The sequence below is a fragment of the Crocodylus porosus genome, unplaced genomic scaffold (genome assembly GCF_001723895.1).
Source record: "Crocodylus porosus isolate Cpor-Errol unplaced genomic scaffold, CroPor_comp1, whole genome shotgun sequence".
Lineage (NCBI taxonomy): Eukaryota > Metazoa > Chordata > Crocodylia > Crocodylidae > Crocodylus > Crocodylus porosus.
The window spans coordinates 25477634-25490910 of record NW_017728947.1 but is presented as its reverse complement, the minus strand read 5'-3'; the positions used below and the strand labels follow the sequence as shown (position 1 = coordinate 25490910).

The window sequence follows — 13277 nt, the reverse complement described above, 5'->3', positions numbered from 1 at the left end:
CAAAGCGGGGAACTTTTTTCAGTTCTTGGCATGCCTCCTGCAGTCTCAAATTGCTTTGAGATACCACAACAGACAGGTGCTTGCTCGTGTGGACACAGCCTTAGTGTCCAATAAGCTAATGAATTTTTGCTCCCAGACTCACACGTGGTGCCGCACACACCTCAGGGCAGCTGTGGTATAGGCTGAATGCAACGTCCCTCCACACCTGTGCATGGACTCCAGGGCTGTCCAGATTGGGTCCCAGGTAGCTTGTCCCCACCAGAGCCAGTATACAGGGCCAGTTAGTCTAGACATCCATGGGCTGTATGTTTGACATCTCAAGTAAAGTGCTTATATGTTAAAAAGAATGTAATTATTTACCTAGAATAAAATCTGAAAGTGGATCAAATCTAATTGAAATGTGTGATCTTTGGTGTATTGTGTAGCAGAAGTTTTCATTATATCATGAGCATATGTAGTGTCATGTTATCTAGACCAAATAAGTATCACTACCAATTACCATGATTTAAGATGACTTCCTTTTATTTCATGTGTGGTGCCTTAAATGGGAGGCAGAGGAGTATGTCACTAACGGTTTTATCTTCCTCTAGTCCCTGTTTCCATTGGAGATGAAGATTGTTGTGAGTTCAGACGTTCCTGTAAATTAGAAATGCTAGATCAAGAGCGAGTTGAAGGAAAATGGCATATACACTGTGCATTAAATGCACAATATGCAGTATCACTATTTCTCCATTCAAGTAAAATAGTTACATATCCTAGTCAGGTTATAGCTTTATTTAAAAAATAACTCCTGGAAGACAAACAAGCTAAAGATGTGAAAGCACTCCACATGAAAAAAGTTTGCTTTCCACTTTCAGGTAGGACTTTTCCAGTGGAAACAAAGAAACCACAAATTCAGTGCAGTGTTACTAATTATATTGGTTTGCTTATATGGGTAATCAAGCTACCATTAATAATTATGGATACAAGGATGAATACTAAAAGCACTGTTCAACGGTATATCACACAGCAAAAATAAAAAACATCCCAATAATTTCAGGCAAGCATATTAGACTGCCTGTGGTGGGCCTCTGGTAGGTCAAATGGCATAAGAATTCAAAATACATCTAAAGTTCTTATATCAGATGCTCCAAAGAGCATTGTGGTTGAAGTTGACTAAGCATTTCCATTCTAGTTCTTGTTTTCAAGCTAAGAGAGAGAAAAATGCTATTTTTTCTAAATGCTAATTTTTTGTAAATACTAAAAATGCACTGAATGCAAATCTTAGGCTTCTAGATGCCATGCAACTTGTGTCTACAAAATCTTTTCAAGAACTGTAATCACAAATAGTCTGCTCCAAAGTTTGAGAGAAGTTTGTCCTTAGAGAATGCAACAATCTTCATTGGCACCATATCCACACAGCAGCAGCTTGCTTGCCTAGGGATTAAAACTTCCCATTTACACATCTTTAAATAGCAAAAATGAACAACAATGTTTCTGGGACACAGATGTGCATCTTGGTCATATCCGGACGAACACAGCCACCTACCGAGTGCTCAGTTGTTCTCCATGCTGCAAGAAAGCAGCATAAGGTTTTTTGACCCCTGAATATCCTTGTGGACCTAGGTTGCCTTACATTCAGCAGGAAGGTTCCTCTTTTTCTAACACTCAGGACCAGTGAGCCCTGAGTCTATATACTGGCTAGACCTGCCTCTACTGGTCAGCTGATCCCTGCCTCAGCTTTGCTGCAGGGGCTAACCATTATCCCAATTAGAGCCTCTGGGACAAGTCTAGTCCTGGGCCAGCTGCTTCTCGTTAACAGTCTCTCTACCTGTTCGCAGCCTTCAGCTTAGTCCCGGCCTGAAGTGCAGCTTCTGTGAAGCCTATTGCTAGGCAGCTCAGTCCTCACAGAAGCTGGCAGTTTTGTTGCTCTAGTGCAAGGGTGGGCAACTATTTGTGCCTGTGGGCCACATAAGGAGTTACTGCAGAGCTGTCGCGGGCTGGGTCAGCACACCCTGCCCTGTGCAACAGCTCACCAAAACTCCCTATATATGATGGGTCTGCAGATGGGTGAGGAGCTGGCATGGGGCTGGCACTTTGGAGCAGCTACAGCAGCTGCTCCGGGTTGACACCAGGCAGCAGCTTCAGTAGGGGTGTCTCAGCCAGAGCCCCTGCCACCCACACCTCTGGGCTGCCTCTCTACCCTGACAGGCTGGAGCTGCTGCTTAGTTTCGTGCTGCTGCCTGGCTTCAGTGTCAGCGGCCTGGGCAAGGAAGCAGCAGAAGCTGGCAGATGCTGCTGCTGGGCACTAAGAAAATGTGCAATCTGGTGGTGAGCACAGCCACCTTCCCCTTGCTGCTGCAGGGGCCCTTCTTGCTGCAGCTGCCCAGAGCTATGGCTATGAAACTCTGAGCCCGCACCATGGCTGCACAGGCTCAGAGCAGCTGCAGCAAGAAGGGCCCTGACACGGGGGGGGCAGCTGCACCCACCACCAGGCTCCACTTTTTCCCCAGCGTCCAGCAGGAGCTTCTGTCCAGCCAGTGCTGCCTCTTGTGCTTGAGCTGCCAATTCTAAAATTGGGCGGTGCAATGTCAGGCAGCGACTCCAGCCCATCCGGGTAGAAAGGCACCTCCATCTCATGGCTACCCGCTGCTGCTGCTCATCATGGCTGGGGTGGACAGATCCAAAGCAGTCACTACAGGGACCCCAATGCCCTGCATGGGCCAGGGCCAGGGCCATGCGCTCAGCCTGGGGTTCTGGCCCTGTCCACATGGGTCCTGGCTGGTCTTCATGAAGACCCCAGAATCCTGGGGTGGTGACAACATCCAGGGCAGAGCAGCAATCTGCTGTCCCCTTGCCCAAGGCAGAGATATGATCTGCTGGCTCTGCCCACAGAACTGGGGCTCTACCCTGGCCCATCACCACCCCACGATCTCAGGGTCTCCCCAGCCCCACCTACTTGTCTCACTCCCAGATGCTGCTCCCTGCCAGTCTATGGCCCCATCCTAGTGCCCTGCCCATTCAAGTTTTACCCCCAGCAGGTCAGGTTCTGAGTCTCTCCAGGTGACAAAAGTCATATTCTTAAAGGGGTCTTTGTACATGTTTCTTATCCTTCAGTCCTATCCCAGTAACAGGGCTAGGGTTGCCTGTTACAGGAGCCTTGAGTAATTTCATTTTGGATGACAAAGCAGTTTTGTTTGGGATATTTATATTTTACATTTCTTTGTATGTTTGAACATAACAAGTCACATGAACATTAAAATATATTTATGTAACTAATTATCATGACATCTATTCAGAACTAGAACCTGTATATGAAATCTACTGTTTGAAAATTAGTTTTAGAAATAATATTCACATTGTCTCTAATGTAATTTTTGCATATTCCAGACATTTACTATAGAGCTTCAATTTATTACCACCTGGTAAGGAGCAAGCATTGACTTAAAATTGATTGATTGTTAGACTTACACTAATGACTGCAAAAAATATTTTACTTTGAAAGAAAAAAAATCAGTGTTCGGGTGTCATTCATTTAACTTTATCTTGCTCTACCTAAACAGTCAAGATAATCAGATCATGAAATATAATGCAAAGTATATGTAATACAAGGAAGACTTTGTAATACTCGCTGTTTCATTTCTAAGAGAATTTTGAATATTTTTTTATTTTAGTACCCTACAAAAGAATGCTTCTAAAAAGTTTGCTCCGATTGCATCTTTAAAATAATCAGCATGAAAGCTGAACTAGGATCTCCATAAAAACAAAGCTCTTCAAAATGAAAACACCAAACACTTGCACAATATGAGAAATTCTCAAAAGATAACCATATATATTTTATTGGCTACATTACAATTGGCTACATATTACATTTCTTACAATTATATAAAAAGGTCACTTGAGTGGCTTAAACTGATTTACTTAAAAAGTCATTTTAACACAGCTTTGAAAATTAGGTTAAAAATATGAAAAAATATTCCTTAATAGTAGAGACCACAACTGTTTGCAAGCACACTGCAAAATGCTGCCTTTCAGCACACTGTTTTAATATGTTCTTAGCCAAGAAATAGCTTTGCACTTTAAAACCTACTTAATTCAAACCAATTAAAACTTATTCTGCTTCCTGTATTATCTCTGTTTTTTGTTCAATGATCCAATATAAAGATTGCTCTTGGGCTTAAGAATTACCATAGATGAGGACCTATATGACTGACTGGATACTGGTCTCTTATTTTTCTTCACTGTAACATTCTGGTCTTCCTTAGGAGGCGGCACATGTATTGGTTTCCAAGGAACAGGGTTGCAATAGGCTGGAGCCGGATATGAATTTCCATCACAGTATCCTAAAATATTTAGGAGGCAAGCACAATTAAAAGGGGAGCAAATAACTAAATTACAAGAAAAATAAAAATATCCTGGATAATTTTTGGATTACTCTGAGATTTTTTTAGGTTAATAATGTTTGCTTCGCAAAAATTTAAAAACTTCCTGATTTTAATTAGCATTCCAATTAACTTTGGGTTCTTAAAACAAATCTGGCACAAGAGTTTAGTACAACTCTGTCTATACTCAAGGCAATAAATCCTTCACCCTGTATTTACCCAATCAGTATGTTCTTCAGTTTTATTTTTAAAGGGTAGATACACAAATAAGTCAAGAATTGTACAACATGAATAATGTTTATGAAGGTAAACTTTTATACTGCTAAAAGACAGCATAAACTTCTAGAAAATTACCACTTAGCATATTTTAGAAAAAAAAATATTAGCAAAATATACAGATTAGTGGCAAGTACTATCCACAAACTTCATAGCTAGGCTAGATGTACTTTTATTTCAATCTTTGCTAAATTGTTACCCCTCTTCCAACATAGGAAAAAAACATCAATCTGCAGTTCATGATATGTGAGCCATACCATCAGTCCTCGGCCACAACTGCAAGAATATGTTACCCTTGCAAGAGCTGGGATAACAGCTCATTTTGTCTGTAATGAAATTTCAACACATACTTCATGAGGGTGCTCAAAACAAAGTCTGGAACATGTTTTATTTTTTGAACAAACTGAATATAGAACTATTTAAAAAAAAAAAAAAAAAAAAATCACTGAGACAACTGATAGCAGCTGTCAGCAAGTTAGGAGGGTCCAATAGGAAGCATGAAAGCAATATGTACCACCATCTATAATAGACATTGGCAAAAGGAGCAACTGCTTGTGTCTGGTGTGAGAGTTGTTCGAATATAATACTATGAGTGTGCTGTCCACAAATTATTTTAAGTTTCAAGTTAATATAAATGTAAAGGATTTACAAGTTAAAGAAAAAAGATCAGTGAAAAAGTAACTAGAAAAAAAAAGTAAGAGATAGATAACTTATTTCTAAAGAGAATATCAATCAAGTCTCATATTTCTAATACATTATAACTAGGCTTAGCATATTCCCTGACTTTCAAAAAAACAGGATACATTGCTTCCCCCACTCAGCGGCATGCTCAGCTGTCTCCAAGTCCTGGTCTCAGTTGAATACAGTGGAGAAGTAAGGGGGTGAGGGTGGGTGAGTTTATGGAGTGCTCCCTGGCTAGAAAGCATTACTGCCACTGTTTTTGGTAAAAATAAACAGGACAAAAGCATTTATATGACCAAACTAACAGGATACTGGGAACAGGTGTTTAAAATGAGACTGACCTGAAGAAAACAGGACAGAGTCATTCTAGTTCAGGGGTGGACAATTATTTGGGTCCCCATGCCACACAGGAAGTTTTGGAGAATCTGTTGTGGGCTGGGTCAGCACCCCCACCCCTGCCTTGCAACAGCTCACCAAACTTCCCTATGTGGGATTGGGTTGGGGGACAGGCAGAGGAGAAGCTGGCATGCACATGGGTGGCAGCTTCAGCTTCAGGGCAGAAGAAGGGCCATGGAAGCAGCGAGCGTGCCTGCTGCTAGGTACTACTTTTGCCTGACACCCAGAACTGGCCACTACTGCTCATCAGGGGCAGGACTGTCTCTGTCTCCCACTTCCCCCTCACCCTCCCACATTTAGCCCCACAGCTTACACCAGCTCTCAGCCTGTCTGCTGGAAGCAGTGCCGGATGTGTGTTGACATGAGCTGCAGCCACAGGTATCTGATTCTTCCTGAGGATCGGGGCATTCTCCCACATCCACAGGTGATGCTGCTGCATCAGCTGCAGTCCCAGGCAGTTGTCCTGACCCCAGGCAGGAACCTGCAGCTAGCATCCACAGCAGGTATCAGTGTGCACCTAGTGCTGCTTCCAGCATGTGAGGTGGGAGCTGTTGTAAGCTGTGGACAGAGGTGGGACGTGCCCATCCATCTAGCACGATGCAGCTGCTGGAGCCACCAGTTCCCTATGGGCTGGATCCTATGACTTTGCGGCTCCCCCCCGACTCATGGGTCAATACAATCAGTTGATGGGGCCAAATCCGGCCCACAGGCCATATTTTGCCCACCCGTGTGCAAGTTATTCTGTTCACTTACTGTAAGTTGCACTAAGTCTTTACTGGGAAGAGCAGCATATGTATAGAAAAAGCAAACAAATTACAACAATTTTTTTCAGTTCTCTGGTTTCTGTGAGGTGGGAGGAAAGGACAAAAATGAACAGGGAGACTTACTGAACATCATATTGCAATTACGCATTTGCAACTAGGACATTTTTCTCATGCTCCCCTTGGAGAAGGAAGAGGTTGAAAGGAACAGTGCTGAGAAGACAGAGAAGAACAATAACATCACATTTAGAGATTCCCCCTCACGGAAAGAGAAGACCAAAGCTGAAGAGAAAATGACCCACCAGGGTTTTTTTGGTTTTGTTGTAAGGAGCTTTGGTCTGACTCCTACACCTCTTCAAAAAAATGCCTTCTATACATTTAACACAGACATGGCTATATCCATCCAATATACAAATACAAACCTGTACATTTCCCACTGGCATAGCCATAACTGTTTAAAATTGGGCGTGGTTTATTTCTAGCAGTTTGTAGCCATTCCTTGAAAAGCCTCTCTGATTTCTCTTTTTTCTCTAGCAATTCAGCTTCCTGTTGCCTTTCCTTTTCCTAAAAATAATTAAAAACAAGATGTCTTGAAGGAAGAACTTTCTACCAAACATCGAAGACAGTAAACATACATGTACTGCAAAGGGCTTCCTGGATAACTGGCTATATTCCTCTTCCTCAGTGAAAATGGTCACGCCCTTTTCCTAAAATTCTTTAAATTATTCATCAAGACTTCAATACTATGATCTTCCCCCCCACCCTCAATCAATATATACCACGTAAAAGGACTCAGCAACATAAAAGCAAGGATTACAAACACAAGCACTGTTGAAAACAACCAAAAACAAAAAACCAGTCAGAGCTCTCAGTTTAAAAGGTATCCTGAAAGCAGCCAGAGGTGCTTTGCCATAAGGGTCTTTGCCTCCATGGACAGATCTATAACATGCTGGGCAGACTAGGAAGCTATGATAATGCCAACTGCATTGTATTACTCTGAAGGCCTTGCTAACCTACAGAGCAACCTAGAACTCGGAAGGCACAGAAATAGTCTAAAGCCATCTTCAGCTGTTTTCCCTTAGGCTGGAGGTGTTGGGTCAGCTCCACAGTCCATGTATTTTTCTGGCTCGCTGAACTACTTCCGTCTACCACTTCTGTTGCCTTACCTTCCCAGCTGCCAGCTCTTGGCACATGCCCTGTGCTAGAGCTGCTGTTGCAGCATGGGGCAAGCAGTGGAGGCTGAAGCTGCTGCTGCCTGCCCCAAGTTGGTGCTACTGCCACTACATGCTCCAGCTCCAGGTCAGAGCTGAAGCTACTGCTGCTGCCAGCACTTCTCATGCCCTCAGCAGGATCTGGCCTGCTTGGAGCACTGCAACCGAGATCCAGCCGGGGCACAAGGGTCTATTTGACCCTTGTCCTAGGCCAAATGTTCCACGTACTTTTGAACAGCTCACTACACATTCTTAAGAGTCTAGATTTGTAGCAGAGGCTGATATAAAATTTTTTTGAAGAGATGATCTTGTTGGAAGAGGATGTGTTGTTATAAACAAAATATCTCCGCTCAAATGCGCTTTAAATATGTACTATTTTTCAACTTTTTCTCTCTGTTGCTATGAACTCTCGCTTTCACTTATTTAAAAAAAGAAAAAAGGTCAGACCCCAGTTTTACTTATCACCAAAAAATAAACTAAAATAGTTCAAAGTTTCAATAGGAAGAGTGAAGATGGCCATTTCTACAGAGACCTTATTTTCATTATTTTCCTAGCAGTTCTACGGAAAAGATTCTCAGGCCTTAGTAAAAAAAATATGTTGCTACAAAGAATAATGGCAAAAATAAGCATAATTCCTTAAAAATGCATACAAAAAATAGCCAATGCTCAAGATTTCATTAAGTTTTCATTATGTGGCACGTCTGAAGGGCCTGTGCTACCAGGATCATTCAAACCAGAAAATGGATTTGATACAAGCTACAAAGTTTCTAAAGAACTCTTTTTATCCATTCAAACTAATTAACAAAATTTACTCCTACCTTCTTAAAATATATAAGTAAATATAAATAAATAAAATGATGCATGTCCAAAAGGAAGCACTACGACTCCATAGTTAAGGCCAAAGTGAGTTCTGAAGGTAAAGCAGGAATTTAGCTACTTTAACAGAAATACAGTACAGCAGTTCCTGCTTTACTTGAAGAGCTTACTGCGTTTCCATAATACTAAATACATAATACGTACTTTCCATTTAATCAAGAGGGGCTGCTTCATGCATAGCAGAGATTGGGTTGGCTAGCAAGTATTAAAAAGAACAATACCTTCTCTTTTTTCTTTTTGTCAGAATCTTCTGCTCTCTTCTTCTTTAACCATTCTTTATATTTTTCTTTAGCTTTTTCTTGTAACTGAATTTTCTCCAGATCCTTCACTGCCTTTTCTGCCATTTCTTTGCTGAGCTTCCGTTCCCTTTCCCTTCTTTCCTACATGAAACAAGTCAAAGGAACGAAGTACTCGCACACTTTCAATATTTTAAAAACTTTGCTGTGGACAGTTTTATAAAGAAAATAGCTAATTCTTACTCATTTAAATCATAACGTTGGCACAAGCTTAAAAAAATCACTATTACAACACTGACTGGTGTGAGAAGAGTAGTCAGCAAGCTGGAACATATGTTTTGCATAAAGTGTCATTGAAATCTAACTTCAACACTTTCCTGTAATATTCTGTTTAGTATAAACAATGACTAAATGCATAAAACACAGCAACAGTCTAAAGATAGTATTTTAAGAAAATACTTCTGAGAAGACAGGTATAAATGGCACAATTCTTTAAATCTGTAGCTCTTAATGAGAAAGCTACCCTTTCCTTGAACCTATCACAGTCTACAATAGTTTTTTACAACGTAGGAAAACTTTAAACATTTTGGAAGGAAAACTGAGATTTGTGATCTGTTTAAAACTGAAACATCAGGAGCACACACTGAGATAATCAAGCTAACATTCCATGATGCTCTGTGGCATTTCGTAAGTTTCCAAATAAATAATTAATCTAAGACTGAATCTACTGATAACTGCAGAGAAATCTGCAATCTTTCCATCAGAGAAAAGCCAACAGAAATGCATTCTGTGGACAATACGTAACCTGATCAATGTTTTAACTTTTCAGTATTTATCAAATGTCTCACATGCTGGATTATTGAATGCTTCCATCTTCCCTTGGTGTTTTTGGAAGTGATGTAAAGAGGTGATATGTTCTGGGATTGCCCTCTAAGGCAGACAACCACTTACTCCTAAAAGTACTCACTGGAATATTCTGGGGCTTATGGGCCCTCAAGATGGCCTACAAAGTGATGTTCAGTTTTGGCCTTACAGGCCAGATGAATGGCACAGAGCTGGTCCATAGGCCTGATTGAGCCCTGGGGCCATGCCTGCCTGGCTGGCACACCTGCCTAGTCCCTATGTGCCAGGATTAGGCCTCACACTGCTCTAAGCACCCATGCTAGCTCACAGAACTCCCCACAGATCTCTGGGGAGCCCTGTGGCCCAGTACTGGGGGAAAGAAGGGGCAGATCTGACCCTCAAGCCAGGGATTGAGCACCCTAGCCTATGGGTTTTCAGAGGTCCAGAGCCTCAACTGTCAAGTGTTATACCCATCCTGCAGAAGGTACAAGCTCTAACATGACCTAGGATAGAAACATTTAAAACAAAAACAAAAACCACAACTTATTTTGAAGGGGAAAACCACCTGTTCAAATACATTAGTTAGGTTTGGTTTGCCGGGAGGGAGTTGCCAGCCTCTGAAGCTCTGGACAGTGACTGACTGGCTGCACTGATGTTCCTGACAGTACTGAGATAACTCTCAGCCTCTCTCACACGCTTCAGGATTAAACCAAACACTACCTTTGGGATCGGAGGGACTTCTCCTCCAAGTCAAACTGGCATAGACTGCTGGGGTTTACCTTCTGCAGTGCAAGACACTGTCCACTTACGCAGATCATCTAAGTACATTTTACCTACCAGATTCCTCCCTAAAGTAGCCAAGAAATCAGTGATATCTTTGCTTCTCTTGTTCTTCTCTGTGGTACACTGTAGGTTTTTTGTGACTTTGGTGAGCAAGGTCTGAGGTTCGATGTTCTTGTGGACACTTTTGTAAAAACAGTCATCTGGGAATGCAAGAGACTGGACTCTGACGAGAGTCCTGGAATAATGTATCACTCCTTATCTGTAAACTCCCTGTGACCACATGAGAGAATATGAGCTGTCCCATCAAATGCGAATTATACAGTTACTATACTATTGGAGATCAAAACACAAGAGACATTCTGAAGGTTAAGAGTAAGGAAAATATTCCTTCCTCAAACTGATCACAGTTGGCAAGAATGGAAGCCTATATGTCATCCTAACTAATGGCACATCCATAGTTCGATTGGTCTGGTTCCTGGTGGTCAAAGAGTCTGAATACATCCAGAGCTTAACTAAAACCTTCATTTTTAAAGAGACTGGGAGCAACAGATATTATATATATGAAAGTTTCTTTCAAATGAAGGGACAATGCTTCTGCTGCATTTTCACCTTTCATATAAGAAAGTACTTTTTCAGATGTGTGGCACCATTTCCTCTTGTGGGAAACTCCTTATCTCCATTTGTCCCCACAAGCGATAAATAAGATACTTGTAGTTACAGCTCTTTACTATCGCCAAATATAATTTACAGAATATTAGATTTAAGACACAAAGTACAGAAAAATTAGAAATGATATACTCTTAAACTACTTTAAAGATTAATTTATCCTTTTATGGAAATCTAATTATCAGCACAAGACAGTGCTGAATGCTGAAATGAGGTCAAAACAATTCCCCCGCTCAGGCCACAGGTAGAGCCATTATTGGCCAATTGTGGCTCTTTAATTAAGTGGTTAGTGGCCCATTAAAAACAGTATCAGAGAGACCCAAACTTTCCTTTTACATCACCCTTAAAAAAATATTACCTTATATCATTTAATAGGGTAGAGAAAGAGATTGAAAGAAACACATGCTTTTATAATGGGCCTTTTATTTTTATCAGAAAGCAAACCATGGCGATTTAAACAATGTACCTAAAAGCTTACTAATGCAAGAGCTATGTTTATTTCTAATTAATTTCAAGTATAACTTTCTTTGATAATGTTGACAGTGGTGTTTTTTCTTACTATCATATTATCTTTTATTATAAACTATTTTGAGGGAAGAGCTAATCTATACCAATGTTGCTGTAAAATCCTGTCCCTGTTGGTCTGAGCAGCAGTACAGAATTCTATTAGCGGTGGCCACGTTTTATTTACCTACTTTTTGCAGCCAGGCCTTTATTTGTTTCAACTTTTTACTACATTTTTACCAATATTTCTCTGTTTAGACCATGTTGGCATCGTTAAATATAACCATGTTTTTGTATCCAGTATGATCTTACCTAGTGCAAGAAACATACTCGACTTGCATATACGCAGGAGTCCTAAAATAATGTGTTGACTATATATTTTATTAATAAATTATGGGGAAATAGAGCAGAATCTATTCCATAACACACCAGATTAGTAATAAAGGCTAGACAGCAAAATAAAGAACTTCAGCAACCTGAAGCAATGCACTCTGAGATATCCTGCCACATAACCACCATGAAAAAGAAAGATACACCAACCTGCTTACGTAGACATGGTTTATATAAGCCTTTAGAGGAAAATATGTGTCACCACTAAGCCTGGCCAGAAAACAGGAATTCTGCTCCATGAAAAATGTTGATTTTTTTTGTTCCAACACTGAATGATATAGCAAGACGTTTCTTGATATAAAACAAGACTTCCATATTCTCGCCCATTTACAGACCTTAAAACTAGTCTCGAGTTCACTGTTTCCAACAAGGTCAAAAGTAGGTGGGGGTTGGGAGAACACCTTACAAGCAGCTTCACTGGCCCATTTTCAAGTCTGGGGCATCCAAGTGGGAACAGGTGGGCAGAGCGTGCTCAGAAGTGACACTCCCAGTCCCCCAGAAGCTCTGTGTGCATAGTGTAAACACCCCTTTAGGGATTCTTTCACCAGTGCTCAGATACAGCTCTTTCAGTGAAACCAACAACACACCTAACATTTCTCTAACTGGGAGGAAACATCATAAATAACTTACTGGTGATCCTGACTCCCATCTATCTTCTTTAATAAAAATCAAAACTTCTCCCACTGTTCACCATTACAAACTTCTGGTCTGAGCTGCAACTCAGACCAATTTTGTGACTCTTGCAAGCATGTGGATATTACTATCCTCTACATAGAAACTAATCTTTAAAGTCCTGTATAACCTTGTGCGCGGGGCAGATACGAGCTTCTCACTGTGGACTCAGGGCTCTCCACTCTGCTGCTTTTCCCTTGCGAGCCCCACACCAGCTGTGCACACTCTGCCCACCCAGTAGCAGTGGGAGTGGCTAGTTGTGCCTCCCACTGCCAGGTGGGCAGGGGGGTGCATGGCCAAAGCAGGTCCTCCAAGGCAGGCGTAGCAAAGCAGATGGCCGCAGGTCCACAGCAAGTGGCTTGCATCCGCCCTCGCCCTGCTGTGGTGGGAGGGAGGGGGGCAGGGAGCAGAGAAGAGAGGTGGGCATGTGCCACCCCACCTGCAGCTCAGCTGGGTCCACCCAGCCTCCCATATGGTGCACAGAGGCCTGCCCTGCCCTTGGCAGCAGCAGGACCAGGAGAGGAAGAGGCCCCTCCTCCTGCTAGAGAGTCCATACATTCATGTTTATAATGGGGTGTGGGGAGCCTCCAATACGTCTCTCTCTTTGCCTAGGACCCCAAT

The 13277-nt window shown here is 41.8% G+C and overlaps 1 protein-coding gene across 1 annotated transcript in view; it reads right to left on the bottom strand.

Moving 5' to 3' along the window:
* Positions 1 to 495: 495 nt before the first annotated feature.
* CCDC34 (coiled-coil domain containing 34) overlaps positions 496 to 13277 on the bottom strand; it is a 36520-nt gene continuing 23738 nt past the window's right edge. Inside the window, exons 4-7 of the mRNA XM_019551336.1 lie at positions 8784 to 8942; positions 6898 to 7039; positions 4168 to 4322; positions 496 to 636 (exon numbers count right to left, since the gene is read on the bottom strand). Coding sequence (XP_019406881.1) covers positions 577 to 636; positions 4168 to 4322; positions 6898 to 7039; positions 8784 to 8942 — 516 coding nt within the window. The 3' untranslated portion in view covers positions 496 to 576. The remainder of the gene's footprint in view (positions 637 to 4167; positions 4323 to 6897; positions 7040 to 8783; positions 8943 to 13277) is intronic.